General features: G+C 51.1%; 1 protein-coding gene across 2 annotated transcripts in view; it reads left to right on the top strand.

The window, feature by feature from the left end:
- The window catches only part of MYO18B (myosin XVIIIB), a 108581-nt gene extending 87970 nt beyond the window's left edge, over positions 1–20611 (top strand). For both annotated transcript variants that reach the window (XM_053280153.1, XM_053280154.1), the window contains 4 exons: positions 2533–2574; positions 4122–4289; positions 16717–18011; positions 20410–20611. In XM_053280153.1, the coding sequence (XP_053136128.1) occupies positions 2533–2574; positions 4122–4289; positions 16717–18010 (1504 nt within the window). In that variant the 3' untranslated portion in view covers position 18011; positions 20410–20611. The remainder of the gene's footprint in view (positions 1–2532; positions 2575–4121; positions 4290–16716; positions 18012–20409) is intronic.
- The last annotated feature ends 777 nt before the right edge of the window (positions 20612–21388 follow it).

Raw genomic sequence — 21388 nt, 5'->3', positions numbered from 1 at the left:
GTCCGGAGCGGCATCTCCCACAGAGTCTCTACCCAGCCCTTCCAAGTACATCAGTTTGGGGTCTTCTGAGGACCCGTTAGTCCCCCGGACAGCTCCAGAGGATGCATCTCCTCTGCTGGCAGCTCAGATAAGGCCCTTGGTTCCCCTGGCGGATTTAGAAGGCGCCTCCTTCTGCAGAATGAATGGCTGGCTGGGACGTTCCTGTCTTCAGCGGGGCTGGTGGGCATGTGCTGCGTTTGGGCTGTGCCAGGCTCCTCCGTGCGCCCTCTCAGGCAGACAGGTGTGGAAAGCTGGAGGAGGAAAGGGCGGGCAGTGCCTGCTGTCCCCCAGGCTCCCAGCATCAGCTGAACGGGGTGGAATCGAAGTGTTTGGATGGTTTTTCTTTGGATATTGTGATTTGGATTGTGTACACTGCCTAGCAGGGTATGTATCAGGCCGGATGGATGGATGGATGGATGGATGGATGGATGGATGGATGGATGGATGGATGGGGTGCCCCCCCATCTGGACTGACAAATGCAGCCCGCTGCGTGCTCTGTGTCGAAGCTCACATTTGACATGCAGCCGCGCTCATTAATGGTGCTTCTCTTCAGAAGTGGATGTGCTGGCAGAACTCCGAGCAGTTCAGCTTCAAAGGGGAAAGCCGTTTCCATTCCCATGTTTTGTTTTGTGTTCTCTTCCTCTCCCCCCTCCCAATTTGAGCATCGCTTCCCTTTCTGGCCTCGCCAATTGCCGCCCCCCGCTTCCCTTCTGCCTATATAAAGCAAATAAAGAGAGTTAAATAGAAATAAACAGAAACATTGGAACCAGGCACAGCGGCAAGGGGGGCACGGGGGGGGAGCTTCTTCTGAGCAGCCAGATGTTCTCTCCCCAAATAAAATGTCAAGCCAGCAGACACCCCCCCACACCAATTCCTCTTTCAAGGACTGTTTCATACAACTGCACGAGCCAGCACTGGACTGTTCTCTTACCTGAACCATAAGCCCCCCTGCTGGATCAGGCCCAAAGAGGCCCCATTCAGTCCGGCACCCTGTTTCCCACAGTGGCCCACCAGATGCCTCTGGGAAGCCCACAGGCAAGAGATGGAGATCTGCCCCCTCTCCTGCTGTTGCTCCCCTGCAGCTGGGATTTGGAGCCACCCTGCCTCTGAGCTTGGAGGTAGCCGATAGCCGTCAGGACCAGTCACCACGGTAACCTTGTCCTCCATGAATTCATCTAAGCTCTTCTTAAAGCCATCCGGGCTGGTGGCCATCACCACATCTTGTGGCAGAGAATTCCACAGATAAATACTGAGCTGTGGGGGAAACAAAGCACTTCCTTCAGTTGGTCCTAAATTTATTTGATTTATTTATTGTTCAGTTTTATCCTGCCTTTCATAAGGCATCCCAAGGCAGTTTACAAAAGTTAAAATGCAAAAACACTCCACAAAAATCACACAAAATCTTAAAAAATGGTAAAAACCATTAAAAAATGCTTCCCCCTCCCCCCCCCAAACACCATAAAAAAGACAAACAGAAGCAGGAGAGCTGAGAGATCTGGCAGCCCCTAAGGCGTAAAAGCCTGAACAAATGAAAAGGTCTTTAGTCATTTTTTAAAAGCAACCACAGAAGTCAAAGGGTGGACATTCACTGGGAGAGCTTTCCAGAGCCCGGGGGCAACAGCAGAGAAGGCCCTGTCCCACATGCAGGACAATTTAGCCTCTCTCAGTGTTGGCACGCAGAGCAAAGGCCCTTCGGACAACCTTTTTGGGTGCCCAGAAACCCTTGGGAGAAGGCGGTCCTTCAGGTATCCAGGACCCAAACCATTGAGGGCTCAAATGGCCTGGCAGTCATTTTCACAGGATGACCCCTGGCCTCTAGTCTTGCGACAGAAGGAGAGAAACATTTCTCTCTCCCTCTCCACTCCATGCATAATTGTATACACCTGTATCATGTCTCCCCGCAGCTGTCTTTTTTCTAAACCAAATAGCCCCAGGTGTTGTAGCCTAGCCTCATAAGGAAGGTGCTCCAGGCCCCTGATCATCTTGGTTGCCCTCTTCTGCACCTTCTCCAGTTCTGCAGTGTCCTCCTTAAGATACGGTGACCAGAACTGCACGCAGTACTCCAAATGTGGCCACACCATAGATTTGTCTAAGGCGTTAGTCGGGATGTGTGTGCCATATGCTCCGACTGCCAGCATTTGGAAGGGTTGTGGTAGCATATGCCACATCCTGAGTTGTGCTTTTCGAGAAGAACCTCTCGAGGGACCTCACCACTCCAAACAGAGGACTGTCCGTGCAGCCCAAGTGGTTTCTGTAATTCTTCATTGTGTGCTTGAATTCAAGGGAGGCGATTGCAGGAAGAAGGGGTGTTTCCACCTTATGGAAGCTCATGGCTGGAGCCTGTATTCTAATGTGTTTCCAAGGGCTGCATTATCTCCTACATAGACTGATCTTCTGGGTCCCCCCCCCCCAGCCCCAACAGCATTTCATAATGAGCGGACAACCCATCGCTGCCAATAACAATCAATTCCTCCCCCCCCTTTCTCTTACAGCGTCCAGACAGCTCGAGAATCGTTCAGCTCACAGCAAGAAACGTAAGTGAGCCCAGAGGGACCCCTCCCCAAGTCAAGCTGGTGTGTGACGAGAGAAGGAAACTCATCGATTAACAATGATAAATAACTTATTTGTCAAACAGAAGCCAATACAGAGCAGGGGGGGAGGGAGGGGACAGACATGCCCTTTGATGAGTTTCCAATGGATTTTGGGATTGATTTCCCGGGATGTGCCCAGAAGCTGCAGGCCTTGTCCCCAACGCCCTGCCACTGAACCACGAGCAGAAATTCCCAACAGAGAAAAAGCAGCTGGCTCTGCAGAGGATCCGGTTGACACCAGGGGCATTGGAATGCCTCCAAGGAAATTTGGAACCACTTGGTTGCGGATGAGGAGGCCTCGCCTCAGAACTTCATTGTGGGTCTGAACGGCAGTCGCCCCACATCTGAAGGCGCCTGAAGCTCTCCCCTCTAAGTACACGCTGGCCTGCTGATGTTCTGCTCTGCCTCCTGCAGATATTGGACTACAGTTCCCATCACCCCGACTTTTGGCCACTGTGGCTGGGGAGGATGGGAGTTGTAGTCTAACCACAGCTGGCAGCAGGGCGAGGGGGCGAAATTGTGCAGCTCAGTCTGGAGGGAGAGGAGAGCGCAGGGTTTTCCCCTTGGGGGCAACATTCCCTCTAACAGGGATTCCCAGATGTTGTTGACTGCAATTCCCAGCATCCCCAGCTGCAATAGTTTTTGCTTGGGGATTATGGGAGTTGTGGTCAACAACATCTGGGATTCTCTGTTAGAGGGAACCCTGCTTGTGGGGGGTTAATCTAGGGGTGGCAAACCGATGACATCACCAGCCCCAGCTCCAGATGGGACCTCTTGCATTTTAGACAGACGGGTGGCTGCTTCTTGCAGTGCCTTCTAGCCAGGACTGTTGGGCTTCTCCTCCTCCTCCTCCCTTAAACCAACGTGAAGACGTTCGTCCCTCCTTTAACCTGCCAGCCCTGCCTGTCACCACGCTTCCTCTCGCCAGCTAGCCCTGAGCTCACCTCCCCAACAGACTAATACTTTTTGAGGGGTGAGAGGATTTGTTTTCCTTCCCCTGCAAGAAGAAGCCTTCAGGCTAAGATGAGCAACGTTGCACAAATACCCAGCCCAGGCAAACTAGTCAGGCTAAATTAAAACAAGCGGGGCTATATAAATATTTGCATTGCCAAGAGTTCAGATTGATAGTGGCCTATAAAGAAATCAATGCAGGCTGTATCAGCACCGATCTAACTCTATCTGTTCACAGTAAACCCTCTTGTCAAGAAGAGAAGTCCTGGACAGAGATCTGGGAGGCAGGAGGAGCTTTGGATATAAATAGCCAGCTCCAAAAGTCTCTCCTAGATTCTTTCCAAGTGTGTCTGTTACGAACTTGTATTCATTCCACCTACTTTCTTATCCGACCTTTCCTCCAGGTCACTCAGGGTAGCCTACATAAATAATCCCCCACCCACCCAAGCCTGGTGTCTCAGGTGATGGGGAAAGAGAGAGGTGGTTGGACCAGAGTGTGAGTGAGTGAGTGGGACGCTTCTCTGACCTTCTGCCTACAGTGAGAGTCACCTGAGTCTGGGGTCAACCATGAGCTTGAACTTGGAGCCGGAAGGAAGCGTCAAATCCTGGCTGAGCTCAGCGTCCGGCTGGTCCTCTCCGTCGGGCACCAGCCTGGCTGGTAGCCTCTCCAGGCAGTCCCGAGACAGCCAGAGCCTGCAGAGCCTGCGGTGAGTTTTCCAACGGGGAGAGTGGAGGTGGGTGGGGTGGGGTGGGGTGGATATGAATGGCGCGAGGCATGCATGCAACAGGTTTGCGTCAGAAACCAAAGGAAGAGTAGGTTGGAAGGGGGCGGGCGGGTCTAAATCTTCCAGGTGATATTTGTCTCCAACAGTGGACTTCCCTGCACCTTCAGACATTTCTAATGTGGAGGCTGGCATGCTACGGAATAGCTGCAAAACCTAGAATGCGTCCAGTTTATACACAGAAGCAGAGGAAGCTTCTCTCTGCTGAGTCAGACCTTGGTCCAACTAGCTCAGGCCCATCTACACTGACTGGCAGCAGCTCTCCAAGGTTGCAGGCAGGAGTCTCTCCCAGCCCTACCTGGGGATGCTGCCAGGGATGGAACCTGCGGCCTTCTGCACGCCAAGCAGGTGCTCTCGCATTGAGCTACGGCCCCATCCCCTCCGGGGAAATATCTTGCTGCATTCATATGCGTCCCATCCAAATGCAAACCAAGGCAGACCCTGCTTGGCAAAGGGGACAATTCACACTTGCTAACCGAGCAGCAGCTCTCCTCCTCTGTGCATCATGGATGCCACAGACACACCCTCCCACCTGAGGCCAAAGGGCCTGCTTTCTGCAGGGCACACAAGTCGAGCATCTTTTAAAAAGCCAGCCTCGTCTCTGCTTTCGAAAGGCCGTGTTGGAAAGTGGGTGGTCAGAGCCTTGAAGACAGCAGCCCATGTGCGGCTCCGAGAGATATTGTGTGTGTGTGTGTGTGTGTGTGTGTGTGTGTGTGTGTGTGTGTGTGTGTGAGAGAGAGAGAGAGAGAGAGAGAGAGAGAGAGAGAGAGAGAGAGAGAGAGAGAGAAGCAGGCTGCTACCCACAGCCCGCTCTTCTGCAAGAATTCCCTCGGCGAGCTTGCACCTCTGAAGCAGTGGCATTTCCCGCAAGAGGCTGGCGGTCCCTCTGACGTTGCTCTCATCTCTTGTTAGCTGCCCTTTCTGGGAAGGAGAAAGGAGTTGGCGGCTACCGCCGGCTGGGCGCAAGGTGACCCTCAGCAGGTGAACCTCATGCTGATGTGTGCCTTGCTTCCCAGGGGGCCTCTGGAAATGCAGATGCTCCTCTGCTGCTCTCTTTCAGGGAGGAGAGCCGGGCTTGTGATCGCGGGCCTGAATTGTCCCCTTTGCCCAGCAGGGCTCACTCTGGTTTGCATCGGGATGGGTGGTGACATGCGGGTGCCCTTGCGGGGAGGGGATTGTCGCTCAGTGGCGGAGCGACTGTTCTGCATGCAGACGGTCCAAAGTTCGCTCCCTGGCAGCATCTCCAGGGACTTCTACGGGAAAGAACGTAGGATTGTGTCCCATCCCAATGGGACAAACTGAATGCGTCATTTTTTGGGGACAACTTCAAGTTCATGGTAAAGCCACAGCATCTTTGGTCCATCCAGCTCAGGATTGTCTACTCAGGCTGGCAGCAGCTTCTCCAAGGTTGCAGGCAAGAATCTCTCTCAGCACTATCTGGAGATGCTGCCAGGGAGGGAACTTGGAACCTTCTGCATGCAAGGAGGCAGGTGCTCTTCCCAGAGCGGCCCCTTCCCTCAAGGGGAATATCTTACGGTGCTCACCCATGTGGCCTCCCATTCTGATGCAAACCAGGGCAGACCCTGCTTAGCAAAGGGGACACTTCATGCTAGCTGCAACAGGACCAGCTCTCCTCTGCTTGGAAGCCGAGGCAGAAGCCAGGCACCGCTTTGGAAATTAAACTTGAAGAGGCCTCTAAATATTTGGCATTTAAGATGCCGGAGAGACCTCCGCAGAGATGACATTTGCTCACAGCCCAGGTCGTTTGCTGATATTTAGTTCTCAAAAACGTTTGAGGCCTTTCAAGAACAAACACGCCGAAAGTACACAGACGGCAGCCCTCTGGGGAGCTTCCCCTGTGCACACCATGGCCCCTTCGGAATGGGCAGGAAAGGCAGGAGCGCTGGAGAGGGGAACATCAGAAGCTGCCTTCTGTCGAGTCAGAGTCAGACCGTTGGTCCCTCTCGTTCAGTAGCATGATCTGCACCGACTGGCAGCAGCTCTCCAAGGTCTTAGGCAGGAGTCCCGTTCCCAGGGGTGGGCCTGGAATCTTCTGCGTGCAAAGCAGATCCTCTGCCACTGAGCTGTGACCCTGTCCTCATCAGCATTGTCGTTTGCTCCTGATCACCAGCACAATGTGGAGATGTCAGCTTAGCCCTTGCAGATGACCCATTTGTTGCCGGGGTTGTTTAAGGGGAGGAGACAAGGCTTTGGGGCAGGCGCTCCTTTCCTTTCCCCAGACTTGATGGTCGTTGCACAGCATCCGAGTGGCAGGGGGTGACCTTTCCCCTTGGTCTCTCTCCTCCAATATAGTCTTGTCTGTGTGTGTGTGTGTGTGTGTGTGTGTGTGGCAGGCCCGTGGGGTGAGGGTCCACGCTGAGAACTGAAAGCTCGCCGTTCTGCTGGCTTTGTGCAAGCACCACCTGGGCCCCTTTTGTAGGTTTTCCATGGCACAGCAAGTACCAGGGAAACTAATAAAGTCCTGTGTAGTTTTGCAAAGTTTGCATAACACGCCGCGTCTTCAAGCCTCCCCGGTCTCTTCGTCAGCGAAAGAACTTGGCAGATCTGGCTAGGGAGCGCTTCTGTCGCGTGGTTTATGAACACGAAAGAAGGGGAGGAAACACGCCACGGATACCTCTGGTGGCTGCTGCTGTTCCTTGATGAAGATGGCGCTGTTTTCCTTGGCTTGGGGAGGGATTGGGGAGGGCTCCAAAGGCCTTTCGGACCAGGCGCCAAAAAAACTCCCCCACTGGGGGCTGTGCAGGCACCTCTGCATGCATGAAAGGAGGGAGGAGGGGATGAAAGGCCTCAGCCCCTTCCACAGCGAAGAGGGGGAAAGTGCACGGAAGTCTGGAGTGGCGCATGGGAAGAGACCCCCACCCTTAAGGGTCCCAAGACTTTGCCGCAGATGTTAACGGGCCGCCATCAGCCACGATCTGGTTGGATGCAGCAGGTGGGGGGGGTGGGGGGGTGGCAGGGAGAGTGGTGCAGGAGGCTGGACGCGGCTGGTGGGGGCGCAGGGATGGGTGAGGTCAAAAGATCCAAGGGAGGAGGGGAGCAGCTGACAGACAGGGCCGAGTCAAGCCGGAGATGAAAGGCGCCACATCAAAACGCCCCACTTCAAGCGGGCCAATGCGCCTTGATGTCTCCTCCAGAGATAATTTAACGAGATAATGCAGTCTATTTGAGGGTCTACACCAGATGCTCTTGCTGCTGCCGGGAAGGGGAAGGGGGGGGGTGATTGCCGTGCTGTCGGGCTTCTGCATAGGCAGGAGACAAGACAGCTGTCCTTCCTGGAGGGAGAGTCCGCAAGATGGGAGGAGAAGCTCCTGGTCTGGAGGGACCAGTGGGTCTCACCTTGGGATCTCTGTTGGTGGTGGCCTTAGGGACTAGCTCCAGCTTCTTCATTGCAAGGTCCGGGGGGCAGTGGCTGCCCCCCCCCACCCCCCGAACAGTGGCTCCCTGACTCATGGCTTATTGGGCCTCTGTGGAGCTAGATGGACCAAGGGTCTGACTCAGTGTATGGCCGCTTCCTCTGTTCCTAGGGAAGGCTGAAGTCTCCATGCTGATTTGAAGAGATTTCCAGTAGAGTTCTCTTGGTTCTGCATCCAGAATTATTGGTTTCTATTACAGCTTTGCAAGCTGTGTTGGACTTTCCACACTGATGTGCTGAGTGGCCGGCCTCTCTCTCTCTCTCTCTCTCTCTCTCTCTCCCCATCATCACTCCCATGTATTCCATCCCCTCTTTTGTCTCCGGACATTCACTGTGCTTCAATTCAAGCACAGATATTATTGCATAAATTATTTCAACTAGCATAAGCATAATCACCCTAATTGCTGTGTAATCTCCGCTAATTACTGTTGTATGTCATTTGCTTTGGTGTAGATTGCACACTACAAAATTCTATTTGGCTTAAGGACGCTTTTGGATTCTCCCATTAGATCTTCGCCTGCACTCCCCTCCGCCCATCAACTTGGGGAGGGGGGAAAATTCTCGTCTTGCGTGCTGGGCCCAGGGTAGCCCGTTGCTAAATGACTTCTGGCAAATTGTGCCTTTGAGGTCATAGACCAAAGACCGTTCTTTCCCGTAGAAAGCACAATTAACTTATAGAATTGGCTGCCACTTGCTGTGGTGGTGGCCAGAGTGAGTGAGAGAGGGTGAGACAAACTCCCGGAAAAGGTATGGCCTATCAGTGGCTACTAGCCATGACTGTTAAATGGAACTTTCATGTTCAAAACAAGCCTACCTCTGAATAACAGCTGGGCATGCTCAGGATCTCCAGCTTAGCACAGTTAACTTCCAAGTGGTCCAGAGTCTGCATTTCTGCTTTGTAGATGTTATCAGATGGATTCCCAGATGTTGTTGACTACAACTCCCAGAATCCCCAGCTGCAATGGCTTTTGCTTGGGGGTTATGGGAGTTGTCTACAACTCTGGTAATGGCTCTAGTAATGAAAGTCAAGGAGCCCAATGAAAAAATGGGACTACAACAAACTAAATGTGAAGAAGACTAACCTAATGGGAGGCACCAAGTTGAGCCCATGGCTTGGCAGGTTCCGGGCTCCCAGCCGGTCTCCTGTTCATGCTCCTCGCAGACTCAACATGCTGCACAAGGCGCTGCCCAGCCAGAAAAGATCACCCGGGGTTAGCTACGGCACCACTGGCCAGAGTTTAGAGGCAGCTCTGCAGACCTGAAGGGCAGCGTTTTGGGGGGGGGGCGGGGGCTGCACCTCAGCAGACGTGCCTGGAGAAATTCCCCAGGAAGAGGAGCGGAAGAAGAGCAGCTCTGGCTGCAAAGATGGAGCCAGCCGGCCGTGGTATTCCTCCCCCCTCGCATCTTGAGGCCTGGCTCCCCACCGCCTGGCTCGCCTGGTAATGAGGGAGCCTGCAGTGGGGAGAGAAGCGCGGCTCTCTTCCTTGATTGCGTTTCAGATTTACCTGAGCCACTCACGGCTTCTGGGCAGATAAATCGGACTGTCTCCAAAGGCGTAATTCAAGCTTCTTGGAAGGGGAAGGCAAGACGGATGCAGCTCTGCTTTTTCATCCTTCCCGGCTTCGTTCTCAGAGCATCGCCTCCCTGCCTGCTCCCTCTGAGGGGCTTCCTTCTCACCATCTGCCCGGCTCCTTGCCGTCCCGGAGAGCTGCAATCCTTTGCAGACGCAGACTCTGGCCTGACAGCTTCCGGGAGCTGCTTGGAAGGGAGAGAAGCTCTGGCAGAGGGCCGGGTCCGGGTTCGGGTTCATGTTCAGGTTCTGGGTTCAGGTTCTGCCTCTGCCATTCTTGCCAGCACAGGAGTTCCTGTGCCTGGAGATATAGGCTGGCCAGAGAAATGAGAGAGCTGGCCAGCTAGGAGGGAAGGCTAGCTGTGGCCTGGGACCCCATTGCTGGAATAAAAAGCTGGGAAGTAGGAGTGGCACATTAACCTGGACGTTTTTCACACCCAGCTTTTAGTTCACACTTCCTTGGGAATGGAGGGGGTGCATTCACATATCAGCCAAATGTACCCCAAAGAACCTGCGAGTTATTGGCAAGCAGTTCACACACAATTCGGGTTTTTTCATCGTGCATTAAGAGTGTAGACCAATTTATATCCGGGATGTAAAAATCCACCTTTTGCGTCGTGTGGGGGGGTGGGGAGGCAACTTAGTAAAGCCTAGCAGAAAACCCACAGTAAAGTCTGCTGTCTGCTGTCTGCAGCTCCTGGCAGCAATCAATCAATATCTTTATTGCGGTACTTGACCAGATTTCAGCATTAGAATACAAAGCTGACATTCAATGCAGTTGGTACGGTCTGTCAGCTATCACAGTTGCATTTAGGTAGAGGGAGTTTACCCAGTCAGGGACATCCTTTCCTAACTGATAGCAGGGGCGGGGGTTGGGTGGGGGGGGCTTCCCCATTGCTTGACGGATCTTGTATGCCATGGCACAAAATCTAGCAACACAAGAAGTAACAAATACAGTCTTAGCTGCAAGGAGATAGGTTACATAAAAATCCATCGGCCTTCCCTGAAGGTTCTCTAAAAGAGGTCAAATCAATTTGCTACATGGAATGCTGTAAAATTTATAACGCAATGAAATATGAGCCAAATGATCAACTTCATGTGTTCCACACAGGAACACTTGTTCAGGCGACAGGGTATCTTTTTGTATCTCCCCTCCAACCAAGCTGATGGGAAAGCATCATAACGAGCTAAGGTGAAGGTTCTCGGATGGACTGGACAGGTCAGATTATAAAGAAAGCTTGCCAGAGGTAAGATTGAGGTGACCCACCAATCCTTCCTCCAGTTGGGGAGTTTGCTTCTCTCTTCTTGTGATTCGATATCTTGAAGACGTTGTTCTAGAATTCTATGGGCTTGATCAAACCCCACAGCAATTAGAGGTTCAGAAGAAAGTCCAACCATCTGGAGTTTTCCCATTTACTTAGACAACCACTTAGAGTGGGTCTGATCCTACACAACTGGGCGGGGGGGGCGGAATCTACTTGGTTGAAATTTTTGCTTGAGCCAATATTTGAAGCTTGCTCCTGGCAGCAATGGAAAGGCTTCACCACCAGTCTTCGTCCCCTACCATGCATCTCCTACGAGGATGGCAGAGCATCTCTGCCATCTTGTTTGTTTGTTATTTCTATGTGTAAACCGCCCTGAGCCATTTTTGGAAGGGCGGTATAGGAATCAAATAAACAATTAATGATGATGATGATGATGATAATCTCAGCAGCAGAGTGTCTGCTTCTCATGCAGACGGTCACAGGTTCAGTTCCTGAAACCATCTCTGGGAAAGACCCTCTAGGGCTGAGAGGGACTTCTGCCCAGAACCTTGGAGAGCTGCTGCCAGTCAGTGTAGATAGTGCTGAGCTGGACAGACCAAGGGCCTGACTCAGGCAGGCTAAGGCAACTTCCATTGTTCCTACTGCCCTGGTGCAATCATTGGAGGCCCCAATCCTGTCTGGATTTGCCCCCATTGCCACGACATGAGCAGTAATCCTGCAAAGCATTGCAGCTCACACTGAAATGGCCAGGAGCCCAGAGACGCTCCAGGAGAACAACCCTGTCGTGGGGGAGCCCCGGCGTGGATGGAGGAGGGGTCTTTGTCCAGGCCTTGGGCTCAGCAGGATGCAAGGGTAGGGTGTCCTGGAGGATCCACTGGGGAGACCTCCTGTCCTGGGGCTCTGCTGCAGTTCTCCATCTGACTCAAGCTCTGGGGGTTGATAGGTCACAGGGTGGGGGTAAAAGGCCATGCCAGGACTTGGGGAGGCAGAAGGTACAAAGGGTCAATGGTTCGAACTTTCGAACCTTTGAACTTTCGAACCTTCGTACCTTCGAACTTTTGAACCTTCAAACTTTTGAACCTTCGAACTTTTGAACCTTCGTCCCTTCGCACCTTTGAACTTTCGAAACTTCGCACCTTTGAACTTTCGAAACTTCGCACCTTTGAACTTTCGAAACTTCGCACCTTTGAACTTTCGAAACTTCGCACCTTTGAACTTTCGAAACTTCGCACCTTTGAACTTTCGAAACTTCGCGCCTTTGAACTTTCGAAACTTCGCGCCTTTGAACCTTCGCACCTTCGCGCCTTCGAACCTTCGCACCTTTGAACCTTCGCACCTTCGAACCTTCGTACCTTCGAACTTTCGAACCTTCGTACCTTCAATAGGTTCGAAGGTTCAAACCTCGAACCTTTTGCACGCACACATTTATACACATGCACAAATGCACACGCATGCACACATTAATACATACACACATAAGCATACATTTATACACTTTTATACAAGGTTCAAAGATTCAATAGTTTAAAAGTTCAAAGTTTCAATAGTTAGAAAGTTCAATAGTTCAAACTATTGAACCTTCAAACTATTGAACTAAAGAACTATTGAACTATTGAACCATTGAATGCTCTAACTTTTGAACTTCAAACTTTTGAACTATTGAACCTTCGAACTATTTAACTTTCAAACTATTGAACCTTTGAAATTTCAAACTATTGAACTTTTGAACTATTGAATTTTTGAACCTTCGAACTATTGAGCCTTCGAACCTTCTAACTATTGACCTTTTGAACTATTGAACCTGTGACTGCACGTGCGAACACACACATTAATACACACGCACGCTCACGTGCAGGCGCACGCACACATTTGTACAAACGCATGCGCATGCACACATTTATAGGGAGTAGGGATTGCACACAGTGGGGATCAGAATGCAATCTTGCAGCCTGCCCCCCAAAGGGCCTGCACCTCAAAAGACACCTTTGTTCCTTGTACCAGTGCCCTCAATCAACAGCTAGACTCCCTCTCTGCACTCCTTCTCTTGACTGCCTCAGCACTCAGTCAGCATTCTGAACCCCACTGTGTGCAGGACTTCAGGGGTGCAATACAAGAGGGAGGGAGAGAATAACAGGCAGTGTGCTATATTTTGGTGCTGTTTAGGCACCCCTCCAAGAACCGGTGCCCTAGGCGACTGCCCAGGTCTGCTTAGTGGACACGGCCGGCTCTCATCACCCCCGGATGCCACTGTGCACAAACTTCTCTGCAGCTGCAGAGGAGAGAGAGAAAGTGTGGCAAAGCGCGGCTTCCTCTCCCCAAAGTTTTGACTGCAGAGCAATTTCCTTGGGAGCTGAGGGGAAGAAGGTGAGAAGCTGGGTTGGGGGCAATCCCAAGCAGCTTTTGGGGTGGCCATGAAAGGAAGGGGATGGCGGCAGTGGTGGTGGCGGCAGCAGCAGCAGGTAGGCTCCCCGCCCTGTGCTGAATCTCTGCATGAGGCCCCCGGGTCTTGTCATGAGAAGCAAGGAGCTGTTTGTATGAAGCGATCAAGGCTCTGGGATTCCTGCAGCGCCCGGCCTCATTATGCGCCACCACAACACAGCGCTCCTCTAATCTAAACCTGACTCTCCCCCCCTCTCTGCATAAGGGGACGAGAAAGCATCCAGCACCCTGCTAGCAGCACTGCAAGCAGAACACGGTGTTTTCCACCAGCTCTCTCCTTTGCTGTGCTTTGCTGTTAAGAAGCACCCAGAACGAACCTGGAAATGTTCAGAGCAGCGATGCCACTCAGAAATGCTCTGAGCAGAACTGCTCTTTGAACCTCTCCGGCACAAGGGCTGTGAGCCCCAGTGGTGCCGTATTCAGGCAGAACCCCCCCCACCAGCCCTCTGCCACTTCCCTTGTGAGGGGACCCCCCAGCCGGCTTGTCTCTTTCAGAGCACGGAGCATGCCTGAAAAGGTCCCCGACCCACAGTGCAACTCAGCAGCCCGCAGTTCACCAGGTGAGCCTCAGATCAGAGGCCGAGCCCTGTTCTTGCCAGGTTATTAGGGTTGCTTCACCCCCACTGTACTATAAATTTCCTCACGAACCCAGCAGGGACCAGTACGAATACAAATACAACAAATATTTATATACCGCTTTTCAACAAAAAGTTCCCAAAGCGGTTTACACATACATACATACATGGGCAGTATCTCCCCCCCACTCCTGCCAGAAACCCGTCCCCTGACCAGCTAACTTTTTCTTTTTCTTTTACCAGTTATGACTACGACAAATATTTATATAGTGCTTTTCAACAAAAGTTCCCAAAGCGGTTCACAAAGATAAAACAAACAAACAAATAAAATGGCTCCCTATCCCCAAAGGGCTCACAATCTTACACACACACACAAACACACATGATAAACCACAGCAACAGCCACTGCAGGGATGCTGTGCAGGGGGTGGAGAGGGTCAGTTGCTCTCCCCCTGCTCAACAGAGGCCACTTTTAAAAGGTGTCTCTTTGCTCAGATTAGCAGCGGGGGGTGGACACATTAGCAGTTGAATGGATGCATCCCTTTTGCCTTCTGCATTTGCTCAGAGATTATGCTGTCATGTCTGTTTCCGAGATCCGATAAGGTATTTCTAGAAATGAAATTAGGGATGATGATGGGGCCACAGCTCAGTGGGTTGAGCATCTGCTTTGCATGCAGAAGGTTCCAGGTTCCCTCCCTGGCAGCATCTCCCGGTGGGGCTGGGAGAGACTCCTGCCTGAAATCTTGGAGAGCTGCTGCCAGTCGGGGCAGACAACCCTGAGCTAGATGGACCAAGGGTCTGACTCAGTAGAAGGCAGCTTCCTGATATGGCATGATTTGTCCTTGTCCAGCTCCATGCAGAAATCCATCCGTCTCTTCCAGGCATTCTCCCCGCCCGCAAAGTAGCCATTTTTAGATTTTGCCCGGGCTCATGCCTACTTCAGGCTTCATCACCCGCTTTTCTGTTCTCAGCTAATTTCAGTTGGTTCAACTCGGGTCTCCCTGGTCCTAGTCCAGCACTCTAACCACTACACCACGCCGGTTCTCTCTGTTTACCTATTTCTCTCTCACACACACACACTTTCTCTATGTGTGTATTTGTGTGTGTTTCTGTGTTGTCTCAAGGGATTTCCACACGTAAATTTCATTCCAGGTCAGCCTCGCTGGGTCTCGAAGTGCCCAGCATTGTCTGTGAGATGAGAGACTTGGCATAATGTTGCCATGGCAACAGCATCCCTTCTCCCTCGCCAGAAGGGTTTATTTTTGTCAAGGCTAAATCTTTAACAACTGAATTTTTTGAGGAGGGGCACGCCGGGGTGGAGGGGGAGAATGTCCCTTCTCTCACATGCAGGCCTCATTTTCCGGATGCGTCTGCCACTTTGATACCGCTGTGTCAAGAAATCAAGAACGTCTTGACTCCAGGTTCCCTGAGACAGATGCGGTGAGCTTGGAAAAAGCTGCTGGCAGCCTCTTCCCTGTTTCAAAGGCTGAGGTGGAGCAGAGAAGGGGCTTGATCCACTTTCCCGTCTTGGATACCCAAATGGCCTCCTCTTCTATGGATGGCGATGCACTTCTAAATGTGTTTTGGCTGAGCAAAGATAGACAGATTCTTTATTTCGGTCATCGACCAGCATACTATATACACAATAACAGCAACTGTAGCCACCAATTAGATGATGAGTTCTTCAAACTACATAGCAACATTTGGCCATTTTACCAGAAACCAAATCATTAAAACTGGACAGCAGATAATCTAAATAAAACTCGTCAGTATGACCAGGAAACTCCATTAACAGCGGGGCAATAAAATTTATACAAATATCCTTGTAAAATGTGCAGTAAAGGATGACGTGGGCAGTAGTTTCTATAGCCCCTGAGCCGCAAGGACAAAGGCAAGCTGGATATGGTAATTTTTTTTAACTTCCCCTCTAGAACTGCAGCCTGGAGTGTGTTCAGGTGAGCGGGAGTAATAGCTCTCCTGAATTTTGCGATTATACGGCTGTTTAGATATTCTGCAGGCTTTACATTTAAAGACCGATTGCCTAAATGGATCCCTCTCGGCAGCTTTGCTAGTTCAACTTGGAGTTCTGTATCCAAGAGACGCTGTTTAATAACCTGCGTGGCTTGATCATACCCCATCCTGATGAGCTCTTCCTGGGGGAGACCATAAGACGGTAACTTGAATTTGAACGCTGCCTTCCATTTTGAGGCATAGCTATCATCAAGTGTTGTTGCAGGGTGGGGTGGGGTTAAAAAATAAAAATAAAAATAACTCTCTGGGGATTCTGCCAGGGACTGAATTAGGACCTTCTTCAAGCAATGTGGAGTTCTTTCATGGAGCGATGACCCCTGGCATTACTCTGGAAGCAGCACGCAGAAACAACTTGTGCCTTCTCTCTGTGAGCTTCCAGAAACCCTCCAAGTCTCTCCCAGTTTCCTAAGTATTGACAGTGTATCTATGACTGTTTGCAGACTTTTGAGAGATTTAAGAAAAAGGGCACATCTTCTCATTTTCTGTAGGGGTCACAGGGCTCTGATTTCAGGTGGGTTTTTTGAGGCCCGTTTGATGAAAGGTTCTGAGCTGGTTTTCAGCTGCCAAATTGTTCATGGTTTGTTGTTGCGCCTCGGGGTTTTGTTGTCGTTTGGATCTTTGTTATACTGCCGGTATGTATATCCTCCATCCTGAGCCTGGGAAAGGTGGGTTTTTGGGGTGTAATTTTTTTAAAGATATTTTGAACATGCCTCTGATGGGTTTAAGGCATTCTTCAAACCGTGTGGCTCCAATTGCCAGTGATTCTAATCTTGGTTCGAAGGTCTTGGTTTGATTAAAAGACCCAGGCATAAACATTTCCAATAAATAATTCAGCCATTTGTTATTAGTTTAATGATGTTCAGAAATTGCTCTCCACATCACAGAGACAACTAGCCGCAGACACTGGAAGCAGCTTCTAATTTAAATACTATACCTAATTTGGTTATTCTTTGTGTGTAATATTTGAATTCTGGTGCTGTGCTCTGTCCATGGAGTTCTTGCACCAAGCTCAATGTTGATTTTTCAACTTCTGTCCTAGGATAAACAAGGATCAAGAACTGAGCCAGAACGTGTTGCCGCTAAGCGCTAGAAGGCGTGAATATGGCAGAAGTGCCGGGGAGATGGATTTCGGGAAAGCTGAAAGCCCTTTGCTGGGTGTCCAAAGGTGGGAATATGGGAAGCCTTTTTGCAGGGAGGAGTCTGATGCTCCTAAAAGATTAGGAGCTGTATCTCCATCTGTGATGAGGAGGGTGTCTTCACCACCAGCAGCAGAGGAAAAATTGCCAAGTCCTTTATCTCCATCGCTGATTCAGAGGGCATCTCCTTCAGCAGAAGACAAGCTGTCTCGCTCGTCCTCTGCGCTTTCCGAATACGTTGAAGAACTGCGGAGAAAGAGGTTGAGGGACAAGGAGGCGGGCAACTTAACATTGGATGACACCTCCTCTCTCCCCATTTACCAAACGGCAGGGGCTTCCTCCCTCCGAAGATGCAGGACTTTAAAGGATGATGAAGATTTCCCAGTGAAACTCGACAAACTCGACGAAAGTTCTGGTGCCGGACTCGTCCGCTCCTCCAGTTTGAGAAATATACCATCTGAATCCCCGGCACGGCCGGTCCTCTCCCCAGCCCTGAAAAGGCACTCCAAGTTTGGATCCTACGACTCCCTTCTTCAGAACGCAGATGACACGTACTCGAAGCTCAGTTCACCAGCCTTGGGAGGAGATACGTTCAGCACATCACGACTGAAGCCATGGAGAAGTTGCCTGGAGACATCGTTGGAAGAAGCAAGGGATACCGATCTAGGGAAAGAGCCCCTGATGTTTCAGAGCAAGAGATTTGGTAACGTCCCCAGTGAAAGCAAAGAAAATGACCTGTTCTCTTGGAAAATACCAACTCTAAGCTACGAGAGGAAAACGAATGTCGATTTTGAGGACATCCTCCCAGCCATCCGGAAAACCCAGTCAACGAGTAGTTTGTCCAGAGGTCCCAAAGAAAGGAAGGAAGGCCAACCGCCCTTGAGTGTCCATTTTGAAGACCAGCTCCCGGCTGAGCGCCCGTTCCTCTCTCAGATCAAGACCACTTTATTGCCAAGTACCAAACCCAAGGAGGACCCTGGGAACCTCTCTGACTCCTCCTCGTCTTCTGGCTCAGTCGTCTCTTTCAAAAGCGCCGACAGCATCAAGAGTCGGCCAGACAGCCAAAGGCCGGAAGGGGAAGGTTGTGTTGGGAAAGCAGCAGCCGGTGAGAGTGCGAAAGACAACCGGCGGTCGGAGGCGGAAGGAAAAGAAGATGATGTAAATAGTATCATGATGAAATACCTAGGAAAAGAATAAGGTAACGTGCTAGTTACTGGTGGGGTTCCAGGGACCCGGTCCCCTCCTCGTGGGTGTTTCCCATCACCAAGTGATGGCAGCTCAAGGCGGTTCAATAGTTGATGGATTTCCCATCTGCTTGAGTGTGGCTTGTTAAGTGCGTGGTTGTTGCAGAATCCAGCTCTGGGGGGCTCCTTTGCTATTGCCTCCATTGCTAGGCACTTAGAGGATCCAGGCCCCAGGCCCCAAACCCCCACTCTGATAGTTAAATTCAATCAACCCCCCCTGCAAGAATAATTACATAGGCTTTTTAAAACACCTAATATTATAAAACTGCAGCTATGATATGAAAGTGGAAGCAGCCAAGATCCAGAGGAGGCCAGGAGTTCTCTCTCCCCTGCTGCATTTCCTTCCTGGAAGAGGCCGGGGAGGAGGCTGTTGAGATCCGGAGCTCTGAGCCCTTCTCTGGGTGCCTGCCGTGCCCCGTGGGCCACCCCCCCCCCCGATGAAGCCCCTGCTTCATGCAATGTCGCTTCTGGTCACTACATGGTATGGACAAAAATCTATTGCTACAGGAAACGGAGGCCCCCCTGCAAGGACCTTGGAGGGCTTTTTTCAGAGCCAAATGCAAACTGGCTCTCCCAGAGACTGTACTTGCCCCTACAGAACACAAATTCAGGTCGAGGAGATCAAGGGCCCGGCTGATCCAAAGGCTGGACTGGGGACTCCTCTGGTGGAGGGTGCAGCTGATCGGCTGATCTCCAGGCCAGAATGCAAATGAGGGTGGCTTGCCAGGGTGCATGGAAGCAACTGGCAGAAGCAGGGATGATGGGGAGAAGGGCCCCCCTTTGGGGTCTGACTCTGCCCTGACTCCATCCCAACTCTCTGTATCTTTGTACTCCGCTCAGAGCACCGAGCAGCCCCCCATTTATCCGGAAACCGGCTGCATCTGCCGTGAGGGTTTATTTCACGGAGCTGGGCCTGAGCGCCGACTCCCTCCCTCCCTTGCCCGCCCCCCCACCCACCCACCCCACCCCTGCCGTTGAATGCTTCAAACAAATTAGGAAGCATTTTATGAAGATGCTGTCTTTGGACTAACTTCTCCGGGATCCTGCTGTGAACAAATCTGCTAAAGCAACACCAGGCAGCTTGGCTGGGTTAATAAAACATTTCTTTATAGGAAGACGCCACCTGCATAACTGAGGGGCACAGGGCCTTTTGTTTAAATCAGACGGAGGGAGCTGGAGGTTTGGGGGTGGCTGAAATCCCCCCCCCCTCACACACACACACACGAAGAACTTGAAGTATTTACCTGAATCGAAGATGACTCTGGCTTTAACATAACCCCCCTTTAAAAATAAAGGTTAAATAAACGCAATACCTGCATTTACTCAAAAGAAACAGGACTTTGAATTTTCTCCTGATTTCTAATATAAAAACACTTGGGGGAAACCTAGTTTTGGATTCAGGTAAATACCTGCTCCTTTCCTTTCTACAGAAGCCTTGTGTTCCTTCAAAGACAAGGAAGTGAACCAGAGGTATTCCAAGAGAGAAAACAACTTTGCTTGCTTGTTTGTTTTGTACTATATTTATATCTCACTCTTCCTCCATGGAGTCCAGAGCTGGGTGCATAGTTATGCTTATCCTCACAACAACCCTGTGAGGTAGGTTAGGCCGAGAGAGAAGCAGCCAGCCCAGAGTCACCCAGTGAATTTCATGGCTGCAGGGAGATTTGAACTCGGGTCTCTCTGGTCCTAGTCCAGCACTCTAACCACTCGGCCACATGGCTTCACCATCATGCTCACATTTCCCATTTACCATGTAAACCTCCCAGCTGCTGTTAACTTCCTCCCTCAAATCTGGAACGCCCCACGTCCTTGTCCTTCTGGACTTCACCCCTGATAAAACTTTCAAGGCAAGAAAACTGGGGTAGAAATTACTAATTGCAGTCCTCCCATTCCTAAATGTATGCTGGAAGCAAACATAAAATAAAATATATATATATTTTTTTAAATGAGCGAGATGAACGTCCAGAGCAGAGGAGCATTTCCAATTCTAATCTTGGTATCGACTACTAATCCTGCTAGCAAGGGGGATAATTAGGATCCAATTAAGAAACGAGATCTGAGCAGCCCAGAGTTAGCAAACAGCATTTTGATGTCTCTGCAAATTGAGAAGCTTTTGCAGGCACTGGGCGGGTGTCTGAGGGTGTCGCTTGCATCTTGCAATCCCCGCTCTTGGGCAGTTCTCGCCCCCAGATGGTTCCTTGGGAAACCACAAAGAAGGCGGCTGTGAGGGGAATAGAGGTCACCCGTGGTGTGGGCGGCTCGATTTCAAAGCAAGCGGAGGAAGATTCTCCTCCAAATTGGAATAAAGCTGAGAGTTGGTGGGATCTATACCTCTCTCTTCTCCCTTTCCAGGAGTCACGGGTCCGTTGGAACCATCAGAGATGGGTCCGTCGACGTCACCTCATCCTAGGCGGTGGTTGGAGCTGTCGGCTCCCCTACCCCAAAGCTCAGCCACGTGTGTGAGAGGAAAAAAAGACCCAGCAGACTTTACCTTGGGAAGCTGCTTTCGGGGCTCGCTTCGATTTATACGAAATAAAGCATTTTGCTTCTTTGATACGAGTCTCTCTTTTTTGTTCCCCCTTCTGCAAGAGGGCAGAATCAATGGCCCTTTGGGAAGACTGGTTTACGCCTGGGAGAGTGGAGTGTTTTGTAGTCTGTGCAGGCCAGGCTGGGCACGGATGCGGGATCTGGCCAGAGGGCTTGCATCGACATCAGACCAGCCCTGCTGGATGAGGCCCAGGGCCTATCTAGGCCAGCATCCTGTTCCCCACCTCTGGGAAGCCCGCGGAGGCATGCCCTCTCTTCTGCTGTTGCTCCCCTGTAGCTAGGATTCAGAGGCCTCTTGCGCCTGAGCCTGGAGGTATTCTATAGCCATCAAGACTAGTATAGCAGCCATCAAGACTAGTAGCCATGGATAGATGGCTAGTAGCCATTCATGTCCTCCGTGAGTTTACCTAAGCCCCGCTTAAAGCCACCCAACTGGTGGCCATCACCACACCCCAGCATTGGAGCGAAAAGACAAGGGGGTGGGAGGTGAAGTCAAGAACTTGCAGTGAGTGGCGGGTCAGGGGACAGAGAGCTCTGTGGCAGAATAAGATGTGAGCCATGGCCACCAGCCTAGATGGCTTTAAAAGAGGACCAGACCCATTCAGAGTGAGTAAGGTCTATCAATGAGCCTTGGTCATGATGGCTAAATGGAACCTCCATGTACCAAAGCAGTCTGCCACTAGGTAGCAACCCCTAGAGGTGAAGAACACAGGAAGCCCTTTGTACCTGGTTGATGGGGCTTTTAACACAAGGATTAGCAAATTGTGGCCCCTTGGAGATGTGT

Source organism: Hemicordylus capensis, chromosome 15 (assembly GCF_027244095.1).
Source record: "Hemicordylus capensis ecotype Gifberg chromosome 15, rHemCap1.1.pri, whole genome shotgun sequence".
Taxonomy (NCBI): Eukaryota; Metazoa; Chordata; class Lepidosauria; order Squamata; family Cordylidae; genus Hemicordylus; species Hemicordylus capensis.
The sequence above is the reverse complement of the archived record's forward strand: the minus strand, read 5'-3'. Positions and strand labels throughout refer to the sequence as shown.